We start from the raw sequence: 19,487 nt of genomic DNA, 5'->3' as shown, positions 1-19,487 counted from the left end.
ACTTTTCCTTTTTTCTTATCTATTCTTTGAGCCCTAAAATGAACTTTGTTTCTAGGATTTTAATGGTGGATTTGGCACTTTTCCTTTTTTCTTATCTATTCTTTGAGCCCTAAAATGAACTTTGTTTCTAGGACTTTAATGGTGGATTTGACACTTTTCCTTTTTTCTTATCTATTCTTTGAGCCCTAAAATGAACTTTGTTTCTAGGATTTATTGGTGGATTTGGCACTTTTCCTTTTTTCTTACCTATTCTTTGAGTCCTAAAATGAACTTTGTTTCTAGGATTTTAATGGTGGATTTGACACTTTTCCTTTTTTCTTACCTATTCTTTGAGCCCTAAAATGAACTTTGTTTCTAGGATTTTAATGGTGGATTTGACACTTTTCCTTTTTTCTTACCTATTCTTTGAGCCCTAAAATAAACTTTGTTTCTAGGACTTTAATGGTGGATTTGACACTTTTCCTTTTTTCTTACCTATTCTTTGAGTCCTAAAATGAACTTTGTTTCTAGGATTTTAATGGTGGATTTGACACTTTTCCTTTTTTCTTATCTATTCTTTGAGCCCTAAAATGAACTTTGTTTCTAGGATTTATTGGTGGATTTGGCACTTTTCCTTTTTTCTTATCTATTCTTTGAGCCCTAAAATGAACTCTGTTTCTAGGATTTATTGGTGGATTTGACACTTTTCCTTTTTTCTTATCTATTCTTTGAGCCCTAAAATGAACTTTGTTTCTAGGATTTATTGGTGGATTTGGCACTTTTCCTTTTTTCTTATCTATTCTTTGAGCCCTAAAATGAACTTTGTTTCTAGGATTTATTGGTGGATTTGACACTTTTCCTTTTTTCTTATCTATTCTTTGAGCCCTAAAATGAACTTTGTTTCTAGGATTTATTGGTGGATTTGACACTTTTCCTTTTTTCTTATCTATTCTTTGAGCCCTAAAATGAACTTTGTTTGTAGGATTTATTGGTGGATTTGACACTTTTCCTTTTTTCTTATATATTCTTTGAGCCCTAAAATGAACTTTGTTTCTAGGATTTATTGGTGGATTTGGCACTTTTCCTTTCTTCAGGAATGAAGTGCTGTGGTTACACAACATGTTACTGATTTCACACCATTTTGTTTCTCTCAATTCTTCTGATGTGTAAGTGTGTTTAGACTGATATGGGAATGAAGACAATTAATTCAGGCTATACTGTGAAGTGGTTCTGGATATCATATGATTGTGAGCATGCAGTCATTGCTGTGAAAGTACGTAAGTGCACAAGCCCCTATTTCTCAGTAGAAACAGTAGTTAATTTAGGCATATCTGGCTCCTGAATTTTTAGGATGATTTCTAGATCTGAAAATATTTGTCAAGCCTGCTTTGGGTATAAATTAATATTATTGTGTTATTTTTGTTAAGCACAAAGCTTCACAGTGTGTTATCTGTGTTCTGCCCATCATGGGCATTGAAATACAAATTTTAATGTTGTAAGCTTACAGTTTTGCTACTGAGACATTGGAGGCTTAAATACCTTAACCCAGAATTGAATTTCACCTTTTTTGGGGGTATATGAGCTTAGCAATTACAGGGTGATCCCTTCGGTGTGGATTCCTGTACGTGGTGAGGGGACCTCCCAGTGAAGGTCTGTTCTGTCTGGTTACCTTCTCTGGGATCTAAACATCCACCCACGTGTTTGCTGTGCATGGTGACCCATGAAGAGGAGGAGAGGATCCTGGTGGTTGAGGGGTCCAACCTTAACACACCACTTTAGCCTTGAATTCCTGTAGACGGACGGCCTTTGGGTGACCCCCTTGGGTCAGTTGGCTGGTCCACTTGGGCTAAAGTCAACTAAATACCAGTGTTGGAAGTTCTCAATGGGTGTTGTGGACATTGTGCCTGATGCTGGTGTTTGGGTATAGTACTCACGAAACCATGGCATTGCTGCGTTGTCCATGCATGACATTGTAGTGCATCCCCTCGTAGGGCTCCATGGTGGGTGGGGTCAGTGGGAACTGAAATTTTTCTTTTTTCATATGGATCCTCCTTCAAAAAATTTAAATAAAATAGTGAAAAACAGTCAATAGGTAAGCGACCACGTCTTGAAGACTCTGAGCAGCAATCTTCAACATCTGTAACACACGTGTTTCATTTTCTTATATTACATTCTCTTTCAGAAAAAGGTTTTAGGGCATATGTCCCCCTTTTTTATTCAGAAGGGACTAGAGGGTCTTGCTGGCTCTCCAAAGTCAGTAAAGAAGCTTCTATCTGGAAATATATCAGTTGAAACATCCACAACCCAACACAGTGAATTTCTCTTGAATTCAACGGCAATTGGGGATATACCTATTGAGGTTACCCCTCATGCTACCTTGAATTCGTCACAAGGAGTTATTGTTGAGAAGGATTTGAAGGACGTCCCTGAGTTAGAGATTCTCGCTGGTCTCTCCACTGAAGGAGTTTCTGTAGTGAGGCGCATCTCCACTCGCAAAGATGGAGTTACACTGCCAACAGATATCCTCATTTTGACATTTACATCATCACGTGCACCTGCTACCATCAAGGCAGGATATCTAATTTGCAGGGTATGGCCATACATTCCAAACCCTCTCTGATGTTTCCAATGTCAGAGGTTCGGCCATTCAAAGACATCATGTCATGGTTCCCTGACATATGCTCATTGTGGTGGCAAGGACCACGATGCCTATGAATGTGACATGGATCCACATTGCATCAACTGCAATCGTTCTCACCCTTCCTACTTTCGTTCTTGCCCAAAATGGTTGGAGGAAAAAGAGGTGCAGTGTTTGAAAATGACTCATAACATTAGTTATCCTGAGGCTCGGAAATTGCTGCCCGACACTCCATCTTGGACATATGCTGCTGTACTTCATTCCACAACTACAATGGGATTGCAAACAGATCTCTCTGTGCCTCCAAGAGAATTGTTTTCAAAACAAATGAAAAGCCTTTTGACCTCCGTGGTTAAAAAGGTTGATGAATCGACTTCCACACCCATCTCTGTTCCTCCCATACCTTCCAACAAACCTCAAGATCCACGTCCTTCAGTTTCAAATACAGGCATTTCTTCTGATACATCTTTTTCTCCCACCCCAAGAGGTAAAACAGTCATTCGTTTGCATCCTCAGTCACTGGAATCCCCTTCCAATAACAAAGACCTGCCCAATCGACCCAGGGCGGGATCCATGGAGGTTGATAGACCTCCTCCGACTAAGGACAGTAAGGAAAAAAGACGTGCTCATTAATAGAATGGTTCTCCAGCCACTTCGCCTACCCGTCATTAAAAATGGCCACCTTGATACAATGGAACTGTCGAGGTTTACATTCTAATCTGGATGATATCAAAACACTGATTGCTTCCTACCATCCTGTATGTCTTTCCTTACAAGAAACATTTTTAAAACCTGCTGATACAGTCACCATTTGGCAGTTTTCTCTGTACAAAAATGATAGTCTGTGTGATGGACGAGTACATGGAGTGGTGGCACCATTGGTTGATCAGCATGTGCCCACCCTGTCTTTGTCACTCAACACACCTTAGGAGGCTGTAGCCATCCATGTTTCCTTGGGTCATACCATCACCGTTTGTTCTCTCTACCTGTCTCCTGGAGAGACGTATGATCAATCAGATCTTGATGCTCTCGTTGAACAGTTGCTGTCTCCCTTTCTACTCCTGTGGCACTTTAATGGACATCATCCCCTGTGGGGAAGTTCTGTTATTGATGGTAGGGGTCGCTCTGTAGAGCGTATGCTTTCTGACCACAACCTTTTTCTTTTCAATACTGGTTCTTCCACTTATTTTCATGCATCTAGTCAGTCCTTTACCGCTATTGATCTCTCAGTTTGCTCTCCTTCATTACTCTCCCATTTTTCATGGAGGTTGACAATAATCCACTAGGTAGTGATCATTTTCCTATACTTTTGAGAGAGACTGGCCGTGGTCGATGCCACCCTACCTGCATGCCCCGGTGGAAGCTGGATCAGGCAGACTTGTCCACTTTCACTGCTTTCGCAGAACTTAATCCCGCCATTGTGAATCAGCCATCAATAGACGACTGTGTGGCAGCGGTAACTGGCTGTATTATACAAGCAGCTGCTCAGTGTATTCCTAAAACCTCAACATGTTTTCCACGATATCCTCATTTGAGATGGAATCCTGTTTGCCACTTAGCACGGAAGGCTCAAAAGCGGGCCTGGGATACTTTTTGTAGATATCCCACACTTTTGTACCCCATATTCTTTCCAACGGACCCGTGCACATGCTAGGTGGGTAAGTTGTCAAAGCCAGAAGGAATCTTGGATTAAGTTCACAACTAGCATATCTTCTACCACCAGTTCCAAGGTCATATGGAGCAGGATTCGGAAGGTCAGTGGGCACTACAATTCTGTCCCCCTCTTGATCTTACTCTCTGATGGTCAGGAGGTGGCTGATGTCTGGAGCATAGCTGATACTCTAGATGAAAGCTTTTGCCGGGTATCTAGCACTTCTGCTTGTTCTTCCACCTTCATGACCATCAAGACTCGGGCAGAGTGTTCACCTCTTTCCTTTCAAACTGACTGTCTCTTTGATTTATAATTGTCCGTTTACACTGGTGGAACCGAAAATGGCCCTTCATCGGTCTGGCAGTACATCTGTTGGACCTGATGATGTACACTATGACATGCTACACCATCTATCTCTTGCTTCTCTTGATGTCCTTTTAATTGTCTTTAACTGGATCTGGCAGGAGAATGTTTTTCCTGATGCCTGGTATCAGGCTATTATATTACCTCTCTCTAAAACTGGGAAAGATCCCAAGATTCCTTCAAACTTCCATCCAATTGCTTTGACAAGTTGTCTCTGTAAGACCTCAGAAAGGATGGTTAATGCTCATCTTGTTTGGTTTTTCGAATCAAACAACCTCCTCTCACCCACCCAGTGTGGGTTCCTACGATAGCACTCCACCACGGACCACCTAATTCGACTTGAAACATCAGAGAAGCCTTTCTCAATTGCCAACATCTTGTATCAATATTCTTTGACATTGAGAAGGCTTATGACACAACATGGAGGTATGGCATATTGCGAGACCTCCATACATATGGGTTATGTGGCCATTTACTCATGTTTATTAAAAATTTTTAATGGACAGGAGATTCCAAGTTTGTGTGGGTTCGACACTTTCCCGTTCTTTTGTACAGGGCTGTGTTTTGAGTGTCACACTTTTCAGTATAAAGATAAATGCCATAACTGAACAACTCTCACTGTTGCGAATGGGCTGTATGTCGACGACTTTCACATCTCGTGTCAGTCGTCAAACGTGAGATATATTGAGCGGCAACTACAAACTGCCCTCAATAGTGTACTGAAGTGGACAATGGGGAACAGCTGTAATTTTTTTCTCTCTAAAACTGTTTGCATGCAATTTTGCTGCCAACGGGATATTCACCCTGATCCTGAACTTCATATCGGTGAAGTTTCGCTGCCTGTGGTCCCTGAGACCAAGTTCTTGGGGCTTATCTTTGACCGTAAGCTGACCTTTATACCACACTTCAAGCAGCTACAGGTCAAATGTACAAGAGCACTGAACATCCTTTGTGTTCTCTCTACTGCCAGTTGGGGAGCAGATAGATGTTCTGTGCTAAAGATATATCATACTCTTATTCGATCGAAACTCGACTATGGATCACTGGTCTATGGCTCTGCCAGACCCTCGGCCTTAAAGATGCTAGACCCCATTCATCATCAAGGACTTCAGCTCTGCACTGGGGCTTTCTGCACCTCCCCAGTTCAGAGCTTATACATAGAATCTCATGAACCTTCTCTGCACCTTTGCCATTTGCAACTGTCTTTACTATATTCTTTGAAACTTCGTTCCTTACCAAAGCATCCCACCTGGGAATGTGTTTTCCTTCCTCAGTGGGCTGTACTTTTTCAGAACAGACGATCTACCATTGCTCCTTTTGGCCTTTGCATCCAGGTGCAATGTTTGAATTGGGTCTGTCCTTGGATAACATTGCAGAATCCACAGGTCAGCCCATCCCACCATGGCTTATTACAGCCCTCAAATGTGACCTTCCTTTCAGTCATCTGAAAAAGGCAGATATTCCAGATTGGAAGTACCATCTTTTATTTAATGAACATCTTTCAAACAATCATTCTGTTCCAATTTATACAGATGGTTCCAAGTCAGGTAATTCAGTGGGCTCTGCCATGGTTTGCTGTGGTTTGGTGGTTGTGTGCAGAATCCCTTCTACAACTTCTGTGTTCACTGCTGAACTGTACGCCATATCTCTTGCCCTGGATCATATTGAAGCTAAACAGTACTCCAACTGCACTATTTATACTGACTCGCTTAGTTCTCTACTGGCCCTGGAATCATTACACGTTGGCTCACACCCTGTTCTCGCTGATATTCAAAACCGACTGGCCCATTTCTCATTAACTGTTACTTCTATCCAGTTTTTCTGGATACCAGGCCATGTTGGTATTCGTGGGAACGAACTTTCAGACACGGCAGCTAAATCTATCTGCTCAGGCAGTATGACCACTGTACCTATTCCGTACATGGACTATGGTCCTGTATTCAAGGCTCGGCTCCGTGCCAGCTGGCAGTTCACTTGGAGTGAGCAATGTGACAACAAGCTTTTTCAAATAAAACCCTATATTGGGCTTTGGCCATTTAGCTTCTGTAAGGAGGAAGTTGTTCTAACTAGACTACCCATTGGTCACAGTTTTTTAACTCATCGTTTTCTTTTATCTGGAACTGTTGCACCAGTGTTTAGTTTGTGTAACACTCAAATCACTGTAAGCCACATTTTACTTTCTTGCCATCGTTACGACTCTCAACGACGGCACTATTTTAAACATGTTTTTTCCCAGGGTTTATCTGTAACATTGGACAGTGTTATTGGTGATGATGACACTGTCCACCATGATAAAGTTTTTAGTTTTTTAATGGCCATTAATCTTTTTAATCTCATTTAAGTGTTGGATATTTATTCATTACAACTTTTTAATTGTGGTTCCCTTTTCAAAGTTTCAATCTCTCTAGTTCAATTTGAAATTGGAAAATGGTCAGAACATTAAATAACTAGACACCAGGACTGGAAAGGCCAACTTCAGATGACTAATGCTGCTGTTTGAACTGCCCCTTAGTCGTCCTGACAAGTTGTTATTCCAATTTTGCTGCACTTCTTTTAAACTTTTATTACTTTACCCTTTGGTACTGGCCATAATAACACATAACCTGGAACCAGGACTGGAAAGACCAACTCCAGGTGACTGACGGTGGTTCTGGTACTTGCCTGTTAATCTTCCTGGTGGATTATGTTCATTACCATTCTGTTACAGGAAGTCCTTTACAACTTTATAGACTGGATATCAACATCAGTTTTATGCAATTTTCTGTGTTTAATTGCTGTTTTGTTTTTACCTTCGTTTACTTTTACAAATTTTACCACATTTACTTTACTTTTACCTTTTTACTGGACATTTGGCTACTCATTATGATTTTGCTATATGTCTTTTAAAACTTCTATTATTTTACATTTTGTTAATGACTGCTATGACACATAACCCAGAACCAGGACTGGAAAGGCCAACTTCAGATGACTGACGGTGGTTCTTGAACTTACCTGTTAGTCTTCCTGGCAGGTTATGATCATTACCATTGTGCTAGAGAAAGTATTTTACAACTTCTTATACTCTGCCTTCTCTCTTAACATTGTAAACTAGGTGTCAACATTGGTTTTATACTTTTTCTGTTTTTCAATGATGTTTTGTTTTATCTTCATTTCCTTTTCTGTATTTTACTACATTTAATTTGTTTTTACCTTTTTACTGGGTGTTTGGCACAGATAGCCTAGCTGCTTTGTGCCATAAAACACTAAATCTATCAATCAATCAATACAGGGTGATTATAAATACTGTATAGTTCAGCATGACATATCTTACAAATAGTATGAGAGGTTAGTGACATTTTGCAGTAGTGCTAAGAGTATCAAGTGGATGTAAATGCCACAATTGTATGTTACAATCAGAGGAACTGTAATGTTTGATCAGTCTTGGTAACTGTAGGTGTGCTTCATTGTCTAGAATGTATTGCATCTGTGAGACATTGGATATAAAAACATGAATCTCATTTGGTATGCTAGCCATTTCTGGGAACTTGCATTCTTTGGATCAACAATATAAAGTTTTCCAGGTTACACTGATGACTTAGTTACCACCACAACAAAGTGTGCTGTGAAACCACACCGAATTGTTACATTATCATTGTGGAGATGTGTTACAAATATTGACCAGATAATGCAGCTGCATGTATTGCCACTTTTAGGAAGGATGGCGTGTTTGTCACAAATCCGTATGACATTGGCAGTTCTTTGGTCGATGACTTTATATTTTTGCCAAGAAATACAAGACAAAAATTGACATATTGTGTTAAATATGGCTCCCTCAATGTTTAAAATAGTGAAACTTTTAAAGAAACATATTAACTAAAGAGCATTACAAAAAGTTGAAATTGACAAATCTGTATATTGGATGGCATAATGTGCTAGCCTGTTCTGCTCTGCCGCGGCTGATCTCGGTAGAAGTTTCAAGCGAGTTCAGTTGTGGTTTTTACACATGCAACTTTCTCCTTCACACAACACATGGTTTGGAAACATTTCACTAATTAATCTCTCTGCACTCACGTAATCTTCATATTAGTTGACTGAGCTGAATTGCAATTGACATTCATGTTTGTCTATAGAAATGTCCAAAATAAACTACATTAGCACCCCTAGTGACAACTGTGACATTTGTCTTGCATGATACTTTTAACACTCCTGTGTTATATCACCTATGTATGTAATGCCAGTTTTGAAATATAAATTGAAAATATTTCTTTATAATTGCTGTACATTGTAAAATGTTCATTCAGAAATATATTATGTACACAAAACTGTGTAGTTTTTAATATATTTATATCCAATAAATGTATTTTGATAGCATTGTTCAATACTTGACACCATGTGAAAAACAAAGTTTTTTTTTCTGTGTTAATTAAGATATTTACAATGTATGCTAGAAGCTAAGAGCATAGAAAACATTAAACTTACATTATAGTAACACTTGGGTTTCTTAGTTTTTAACTTGTAAATAAAGGCAACAGTGTGGTCCCATGCACTGATTTTTATTTAAGTGATGTACTCTGTTATTTATCTTAAATAATTTCCTTGCTTTGTAGAAGTGTGCCCCTCTTTAGTTTCAGGTTGACAAATAAATTTGTTGCAAGGAAATTTAAGTAAGAAGAGATAAAAATTACAAATTAAATTTAATAATCTGTTTCAAAGAATTACATAGTACAGGGTGTTCGGAAAGTCACTGTGCACTTGTATGTGTTTATGATTACAAAACTGCACAGTGACTTTTCAAACACCCTGTATAATGTTACATCGCTTGTGTGGCATTATAATAGGCTGATGTTTTATTCAAACAGGCTTTCTTAATTTGCTGTGAGTGGTGGCTGTAAAAATATTATCCTGCGATATAATCACAATGCAAATTGTGACTTTTAAGAGTTTTTTTTTTTCTTTAGCTTAGTGGTTTTTGAGTTCACTCAATCTATTTTTAAGTTGTCACAAAAGTTTTGTACCTTAGTATTGGAAGTTTCTTGAATGTTTCAAAGTGTACAGCTGCCTATTTCTTATTTATATTGAAAATAGTGTGAAATTCTGAATATTATTGCTATGAATTATTATTGAAGATTATAAAAGTGTGTTCAGTCAATGTTAATTAACAGTAGTAATGAAGATGGTTTTCAATGAGATATTGATAACTTGTGCTATTTATAATAATTTATTGAAATTTTACACTAGTATAAGATAAAATTATAAGATATCTGTAAAAGACTGCACATTTTAAAAATAAGTTATGAAATATTTACTTTAAAAGAACTGTCGACTATAAGTTGACATGACAATAGTTGAGAGATGAAAGGTAGTTTTTTGATGCATGATTTTATTATGGAGTATTGAACACCTTTGTTAGTAGTAAATTTGTTTTTTATTTTCATAGGAACGCAGAACGTTCTGAAGTATGTTTCACTTCTAACATTAACAGTTCAGAATGCAGCATTGGGTTTAACCATGAGAATGGCACGAACCCAAAAAGACTTGTTCATTGCCAGCACGGCTGTGGTTGTTTCTGAGTTTGTTAAACTAATTACATGTCTGGTGATGGTGTTTATAGAAGAGAAGAGTTTTAAACGTTGGAGGACCTCTCTGTACGATATCGTCATAAAGCAGCCACTTGATACCCTTAAGGTGAGATTATGAATTGAACTGAGACATTCTCCAAGTTTGTGGATTTAATGAAATGTTTGCAGTGTAAGATTAATGTGGTTTATGTATACAGTAAAGTAAACTAGTAATAGTTTTGATATATCTGGCAAACTGTTTTGCAGTATTTTTGTTTTTTCACAGTGCTTTTGTATACTCAAGTTTAAACGGTATATAAAACTTGTCAAAAATGCAGCATGTTTATTACCACCAAATGATTGTATTTGTATTTTTTTTATTTATACTATTTCAGTTGAAAACTTTTATATAATTTTACTGTTAGAACTTAAGAAAATAACACATGGACGTAGTATGAAATTGCCACCAAACCTTTGAAGCAGTTTACTGAGTCTAAGAAATCTATTTAGTGAAAATAATGGAGTTTTTATAGTACATATAGACAAATATGTTAAATGTATGTAGTTCTCTCTCTCAATGAATAAAGGTTTCTCTTTCAAGGTTTTTTTGTGCATCTTTCAGTGATACACTGAATTCAGACATTAACTTCTTCCAGAGGGTCAGACACTGTGCTATTTCATTTGATGACTTGTATTAAAAACTTTATTAAACTATATAATTTATACATTTATCTCCTTGAATTTGGTATCAAACTATAGATTATAATTCAAACTTTCATATTGTGTTATTTTCCCCTCGGTGTGGATTCCTGTACGTGGTGAGGGGATCTCCCAGGAAAGGTTCTGTTCTTTCAGTTTACTTCCTCTGGGATCTGAACATCCACCCACATATTTGCCATGCATGGCAACCTGTGAAGGGGAGGAGAGGATTCTGGTTGTTGAGGGTTCCAACCCTAACACACCATTTTGGCCTTGAATATCTGTAGATGGGCAAACTTGGAGTGGCCCGCTTGTGTCAATCTGCTGGTCCACTCGGGCTAGGGTCAACCAAGTACCAGTATTGGATGTTCTCAACAGGTGTTGTAGACATATCTGATGCTGGTGTTTGGGTATATTGCTCACAAAACCCTGGTGTTGCTGCAGTGTCCTTGTTTGACATTGTAGTGCATCCCCTCTTAGGACTCCATGGTGGGTGGAGTCAGTGGGAACCAAAATTTCCCTTTCTTTGTTATGGACACTCCAATTAAAAATCTCAATAAAATAGTGAAAAAACAGTCAATAGGTAAATGACCACATCTAGAAGGTTCTGAGCAGCAATCCTCACCATATGTACCACCTGTTGTACCCCATTTTCTTATATTGCACTCACTTTCAGACAAACCTTAGGGCAAATGTTTTCCTTTTTCACTCAGAAGGGACTAGAGAGACTTGCTGGTTCTCCAAAGTCAGTAAAAAAGCTTCGATCTGGTAACATGTTTGTGGAAACATCTATATCTCAACACAGTGAACTCCTGTTGCATTCAAAGGCAATTGGGGATATACCTATAGAGGTTATACCTCATGCTACTTTAAATTAATCATGAGGAGTTATTGTTGAGATGGATTTGAAGAACATCCCAGAGTTGGAGATTCTCACTGGTTTCTCCACCCAAGGAGTTTCTGCAGTGAGGTGTATCTCCACTCACAAAGATGGAATTATGGTGCTGACGAATATCCTCATTTTGACATTTATGTCACCATGTTTGCCTGCCACCATCAAGGCAGGTTATCTTAATTGTAGAGTATGGCCATACATTCCAAACCTTCTCCGATGTTTCCAGTGTCAACGGTTCGGTCACTCTCACCATTCCTACTTTCGTTCTTGCCCCTAAATGGTTAGAAGAAAAAGAGGTGCAGCTTTTGAAAACGATTCATAACATTACCTATCCTGAGGCTCGAAAATTGCTGTTCAATATTTCTTCTTGGATGTATGCTGCTGCACTTCATTTCACAGCTACTGTGGGAGTGCAGACAGATCTCTTTGTGCCTCCTAAAGAATCGTTATCCAAACAAATGAAAAGTCTTTGTACCTCCATGGTTAAAAAAGCTGATGAATCAAGTTCGACACCTATCTCTGTCTCTTATATACATTCCACCAAACCCTAAGATCCACATCCTTTGGTTTCAGGAACAGGCATTTCCTCGGGCCCATCTTCCTCTCATCCCAAGATGCAAAACAATCATTTGTTCACGTCCTCAGTCGCTGGGATCTCCTTCCAACAGCAAAGAACTGCCCAATCGACCCAGGGCAGGATCCATGGAGGGCGATAGACCTCCCTCGAATAAGAAAAGTAAGGAAAATTGACATGGTTGCAAACAGAAAGGTTCTCCACCCAATTCGCTTACATGTAAATAAAAAATGGCCACCCTGATACAATGGAACTGTTGAGGTTTATGTTTTAATCTGGATGACATCAAAACACTGATTGCTTCCTACTATCCTGTTTGTTTCTTCTTACAGAAAACATTTCTGAAACCTGCTGATACAGTCACCATTCAGCAGTTTTTTTGTACAGAAATGACAGACTGTGTAATGGATGAGTGCATGGAGGGGTGGCACTGTTGGTTGATCTGCATGTACCCACCCTGTCTTTGCCACTCGACACACCCTTGGAGGCTGTAGCCATCTGTGTTTCCTTGGGTCATACCATTGCTGTTTGTTTTTTCTATCTGCCACCTGGAGAGACATATGATCAATCAGACCTTGATGCTGTCATTGAACAGTTGCCATCTCCTTTTATCATCCTGGGGGACTTTAATGGACATCATCCCTTCTGGGGAAGTGCTGGTATTGATAGTAGGGGTTGCTCTGTAGAGCGTATGCTCTCTGATCACAACCTTTCTCTTATCAATACTGGTTCTTCCACTTATTTTCATGCATCTAGTCAGTCCTTGACTGCTGTTGATCTCTCAGTTTGCTTCCTTTCATTATTTTCGCATTGTTCATGGAAGGTTGACAATAATCTATGAAGCAGTGATCATTTTCCTATAATCTCGAGAGAGACTGGCCGTGGTTGATGTCACCTGACTCACGTGCCCTGGTGGAAGCTGGATCAGACAAACTGGTCCACTTTCACTGCTCTCGCAGAACTTGATCCTGCCATTGTCTGTAAGCCATCAACAGACAACTGTGTGGCAGCAGTAACTGACTGTATTATACATGCAGTTGCTCAATGCATTCCTAAAACCTTGACACGTATTATATATGACAGGATTCTATTATATCCTCATTCATGGTGGAATCCTGCCTGCCATGTGGCACAGAAGACTCAACAACAAGCCTGGGATACTTTTCGTAGATATCCCCTGCTCTCAAACCACATCGCTTTCCAGAGGCCCTGTGTACATGCTCGATGGGTAAGACGTCAAAGCCAAAAAGAATCTTGGATTACGTTCACAACCATCATATCGTCTTCTGCCAGTTCCAAAGTCATTTGGAACGAGATTTGAAAGGTCAGTGGGCAATATCACTCTGTCCCCTCTCAATCTTTCTCACTGATGGCCAGGAAGTAACTGATACCCATTGCATTGCCGATACTCTGGGTGAAAGCTTTTGCTGGGTATCTAGCACTTCTGCCTCTTCTTCCACCTTCTTAGTCATCAAGACTCGGCCAGAGCAATCACCTCTTTCCTTTCGAGCTAATTGTCTCTATGACTATAATCATCCCTTTACACTGGTGGAACTCAAACTGGCCCTTCATCAGTCTGGCAGTATATCAGTTGGACCTGATGATATACACTATGAGATGCTGTGCTATCTATTTCCTGCTTCTCTTGCTATGCTTCTAGTTGTTTTTAACTGGATCTGGCAGGAGAATGTTTTTCCTGATGCCTGGTGCCAGGCTATTGTCCTGCCTTTCTTCACGCCTGGGAATGATCGCAAGATTCCTTCAAACTACCGTCCAATTACTTTGATCAGCTGTTTCTGTAAGACCTAAGAGAGGATGGTTAATGCTCGTCTTGTTTGGTTCATCAAATCAAACAACCTCCTCTCACCCACCCAGTGTGGGTTCTGACAACAGTGCTCCACCATAGACCACCTGATTCGACTTGAAACGTCAATCAGAGAAGCCTTTCTCAAATGCCAACATCTTGTATCAATATTCTTTGACATTGAGAAGGCTTATGGTCCAACATGGAGGTATGGCATTTTGCGAGACCTCCATGTATATATGTGTTACGTGGCCATTTGCCAATTTTTATTAAAATTTTTGTAATGGGTAGGAGATTTCGAGTTCATGTGGGTTCAACACTTTCTGGTTCTTTTCTACAGAAATTTAGAGTCCCTCAGGGCTGTGTTCTGAATATCATACTTTTCAGTATAAACATTAATTCCATCACTGAACAACTCTCTGTTTAAGTTCTATGTCAACAACTTTCACATCTCATGTCAGTCGTCGAACATGAGGTATATTGAGTGGCCACTACAGACTGCCTTCAGTCATTTACTTGAGTGGACCACAGCAAACGGCTTTACCTTCTCTCTCTATAAAACCGTTTGCATGCACTTTTGCTGCCAACAGGGTATTCACCCTGATCCCAACTTCATTATTGGTGAAGTTGTACTGCCTGTGGTCTCTGAGACTAAGCTCTTGGGACTTATCTTTGACCATAAGCTAATCTTTATACCACACATGAAGCATCTATGGGTCAAATGTACAAGAGCATTGAACATCCTCCATGCCCTCTTTACCACCATTTGGGGAGTGGATTGACATTCTGTGCTAAAGATATATTATGATCTTATTTGATCAAAACTCGACTATGGATCACTGGTCTATGTCTCTGCCAGACCATTGGCCTTAAATATGCTAGACTCTCTTCATCTTCAAGGACTTCAGCTTTGTACTGGAGCTTTCTGCACTTTCCCAGTTCAAAGCTTATACATAGAGTTTCGTCGACCTGCCGTTTGCAACTGTCTTTACTATATGCTTTGAAACTTCGTTCCTTACCAAAGCATCCCATCTGGGGTTGTGTTTTCCTTCCTTGATGACCATGCTTTTCCGGACTAGATGGTGTGCCATTGCTGCTTTTGGCCTTCGAATCCAGGCACAGCTAGATGAATTGGGTCTGTCTTTGGATATCATTGCTGCATCCACTGGTCATCCCATCCCACCATGGCTTCTTACAGTCCCCAATTGTGGCCTGTCTTTAAGTAATCTGATAAAAGTAGACATCCCTGATTGGAAATACTGTCTATTATTTTATAAACATCTTTTGAACCATCCTTCCATTCCTATTTTTACAGATGGTTTGAAATCATGTGACTGTGTGGGCTATGCCATGGTTTGTTGTGGCTTGGTGGTTGTGGGTAGAATCCCATCTACAGCTTCTGTGTTCAATGCTGAACTGTATGCCATTTCTCTTGCCCTGGATCACATAGAAGCTGAGCAGTCCTCGAACTGCACAATTTATACTGACTTGCTTAGTTCTCTATTGGCCCTGGAATTGCTTCACGTTGGTTCACACCCTGTTCTTGCCAATATTCAAAACCAACTGGCCCATTTCTCTTTAACATCTACTCCTATCCAGTTTTTCTGGATACTGGGCCACATTGGTCCTGTGCCTGTCCCATATATGGACTATGGTCCTATATTTAAGGCTTGGCTTCGTGCCAGCTGGCAGTTGACTTGGAGTGAGTAAGGCAAAAACAAGCTTTTCCAAATAAAGCCCTAAGTTGGACTTTGGCCGTCTTGTTTCCGTAAGGATTAGAAAGAGGAAGTTGTTCTAACTTTGGTCACAGTTTTTAACTCTTTGTTTAAACTGATGCATCAGTGTGTAGTTTGTGTAACACTCAGATTACAATAAGCCACATTTTACTTTCTTGTCATTGTTATGATTCACAACAACGGCACCATTTTAAGCATGTTCTGTCTCAAGGTTTGTCCAACATTAGACAGTGTTATTGGTGATGGTGACACCATCCACCTTGGTAGTGCTTTTAGTTTTTTAAAGGCCATTAATATTTTTAATGCAATTTAAGTTTTTTAATATATACTTTACACCTTTTAATGTGGCTCCTTCTTAAAAATTGCAGTTCATCTATTTGAGTTTGAAATTAGAAACTGACTGTAATGCTAAATAATTCGAAACCAGAACTGGAAAGGCCAACTTCAGGTGACTGATGGTGGTTTTTGTACTTTCCTCTTAGTCTTCCTTGGAAGTTATGATTATTTGTCATGCTACAGAAAGTCCTTTATAACTTGAATTACTGTAATTTTTCTCTTGACGTTGTAGACTAGATGTAAACATTGGTTTTATGCTATTTATTTATTTATTTATTTTTTAACTTTGTTTTGTTTTACCGTAATTTCCTTTTATGAATTTTACTGAATTTCCTTTTACCTTTTTATCAGATGTTTGGAACAGATAGCTGAGCTGCTTTGTGCCATGAAACACTAAATCAACCAACCAATGTTATTTCTCAATTTAAAAGTGCATATTAAACAAACCCACCTAAACATCAATTTTAGTGAGCCATAGTATATTGAATGCAGCATAAGTTAGATGTTTTTGAGGTTAAAATACAAAGCCATTTTACCAATATTGACAAGCCTGAATATGAAGTAAAAAGTCTTTTGTCTCTCATGTTTACTTAGCTATCACAGTATTTAATTAACAAAACAGGTGAGTGAGGGCAATTGTTTGGTAACGGTCTCATTATATATATACACTCTTATATGTGATGTGTATAACGAATCAGAAGCTCAGAATGTTCCCTTAGTGATTTTTCTCAGCCATTTTCAAATATAAAGGTGCCCTCTTTTTTTTTTTCTTCTTTCAAGTCAAACCTTTGTTCTGGTAAGTTGTTTTTAACATGTTTGAAATCTTGTACTTTTTTAGCTACAAGTAAAGTTTAATTATTAAACTTGGTAAATTATAATGGAATTCTATAGTATTGGTAAAGTAATGATTATTCAAATGTGTGTGTGTGTTATATATAAACTAAAAAATATTTTAACACTCTCCAGATGCAAAATTTCTTGAGGCTTAGCAAGTTAAAACAAGCAGCAGGGAGTACCAATGTTATAACTAGAAGAAATAATTGTTTGCTTCATTTCTGTATTTACTGTTCTATATTTAAAAAATAAATTTAAGATCTTGTTTGTAAATTGTGATAATCTGTATACATATGTGTAATAATTGAAATATGATTATTATATAAAACACAGTCAAGAGAGGTCACTTTGTAAAAACTAAAGGTTAGTTTTATGTTATTTGATATGGTAACATTAATGCCTCACTGTTGTAACATCTGTATTATTAGCTAGGCATTGCTGAAAGGTCACTATAATCACAATAATAAATGTATATAAATTCATAATGTTATGAAATTAAGCTATTTAGTCAAAACGTTTTTGTTTTATAATCTGTAGCAAAAATCATTCTAGAATGGAAAAGGCATAATTTATATTAACTTCCTTATATTTTAATGGTGATTGAGATCTGTCAAATTGATTGAACCCATACAATGATTTGTCAGTGTATAAAGTATGTCTTTAAGATATATTTGAAGATATATGGACATTATAAAGATTTTACATTTGAAATTTTAAAAGTTTTTGATACATAGAAGTATTTTTATTCTTAAAATGAAAATTTCATTGTATATTGGGTAGGCAACATGCAAAAACAAAAAAAGAAAAACGTTGCTCATGAAAGCTTAAGACTTAATATACAAAATATCATATTTCTTTATTAAAGCTTTGTAATATTTACTGATAATCTACCAAATTTTGTGAGCACACACTTACTAATTCACAAGTAATAGCATAAAAATAAGTATAAAATGGTTACAAGGTCGGTCCTAAAGACCGAGCCTTTGCTGACAGAGTTAACATTTCATATATATACAAGATTAATATTTTGGTACAGGTATGTGTTCCTTCCTTGGTGTACACGCTACAGAATAACTTAATTTATGTTGGAGCTACTCATCTTGATGCTGCCACATGTCAGGTACAGTGATGTTATAAGATTTTTCTTATCAAACAAGTAGAAAAACATGAAAAAACTTTGCACTTGGGACATAAACACATGAGACTGTGTATGCTATTTTTTTAGTCTAGATTAAAAACAGGATAATTTGTACAGCTCTACACAGATTATTCATATTGATTAGTTTAATACTTCTGTATTATTTTCACTATAAGGATAAGTATCTATCTAGTGATGGGAGAAGCTTAAGTTAATTAAACCATTTAAAGTATTTCATGGTATTTATAAAGATTACTTGTCTATGAATATTGGTTATACTCAAGAGTGATTGTTCTGAGCTATTTATATGACCCATTGCAAAAAGAAATTTAGTATTTCAGTCATACTAAGAGATATTCAACATCAGCTTATGATAAATATACATTTTTATTATTTAAGTTGTATTACATTTTGAAATCTGAATTATAGTGTGATTGATTCCTACTAATTTAGCATAGAATATCCTGCTTGAAAAATAAAATTTGGCATCAACATTATTCATGCCTGTTCTGTTGTCATTTCAAAAGTGAATGTCGGAGCTTTGACTGTATCAGTCATACTGTCTGGCACTATATTTGTGTGTGTGTCTATTTATACAAGATGTGATCAGAAGGTTCCAAGACTTCACTTGTATTCCAAAGAACAATGTATATACATCGGTATTGTGTGCTATTCCTTTCAAAGTAATTTCCCCCAGCTGATACTTACTTGTTCCAATGTTTCTGCCATTTTTGGAAGTAATGCTGGAAGCTTTCAACTGTTACGTGATCCAGTTCTGTTTTCATATTATTATGGATGGTTGGAATGTCTTCCCTTTCAACTTAGTTCTGTTTTCATATTATTATGGATGGTTGGAATGTCATCCCTTTCAACTTAATTTTGATTTTTGGGAATAGAAAAATATCGCACGGGGTAAGATTGGGAGAATGTGGGGTGTGTAGTATCACAGGAATGTTTGAACAGATGTGTGTTAAGGTGCGTTGTCATGAAGATGTAAGCAGAGTTTTTCAGTTAAAATTGCCTGATATGATCTAAAGGAAATATCCAGTTCATCAGCAATTTTGCAGATAGTTAACTGTTGATCACTTCGAATTTTTACTTTCACCTTAGCGACCATTTCATCAGTGGACAAGGTCGATGGTTGCCCAGAATGTGGGCCATCTTTAACCGATTCCCGGCCATTATGGAAGTGTTTTATCCACGGGTAAAGAACAGTCTTAATTAACCAGTCATCACCAAAGGCAGTTCTTAACATTTTGAGGGTTTCTATTCCTCCTTTACCCTTATTCACACAATACTTGAT

General features: G+C 38.0%; 1 protein-coding gene across 5 annotated transcripts in view; it reads left to right on the top strand.

The window, feature by feature from the left end:
• Ugalt (UDP-galactose transporter) overlaps positions 1-19,487 on the top strand; it is a 39,855-nt gene that overhangs the window by 5,265 nt on the left and 15,103 nt on the right. For 4 of the 5 annotated variants that reach the window (XM_076502528.1, XM_076502526.1, XM_076502530.1 and 1 more), the window contains 2 exons: positions 10,048-10,295; positions 18,083-18,166. In XM_076502528.1, the coding sequence (XP_076358643.1) occupies positions 10,048-10,295; positions 18,083-18,166 (332 nt within the window). The remainder of the gene's footprint in view (positions 1-10,047; positions 10,296-18,082; positions 18,167-19,487) is intronic. The other variant, XM_076502529.1, reaches the window with a different exon arrangement.

The sequence above is a fragment of the Tachypleus tridentatus genome, chromosome 5 (genome assembly GCF_004210375.1).
Source record: "Tachypleus tridentatus isolate NWPU-2018 chromosome 5, ASM421037v1, whole genome shotgun sequence".
NCBI classification, from domain to species: domain Eukaryota; kingdom Metazoa; phylum Arthropoda; class Merostomata; order Xiphosura; family Limulidae; genus Tachypleus; species Tachypleus tridentatus.
The sequence above is the reverse complement of the archived record's forward strand: the minus strand, read 5'-3'. Positions and strand labels throughout refer to the sequence as shown.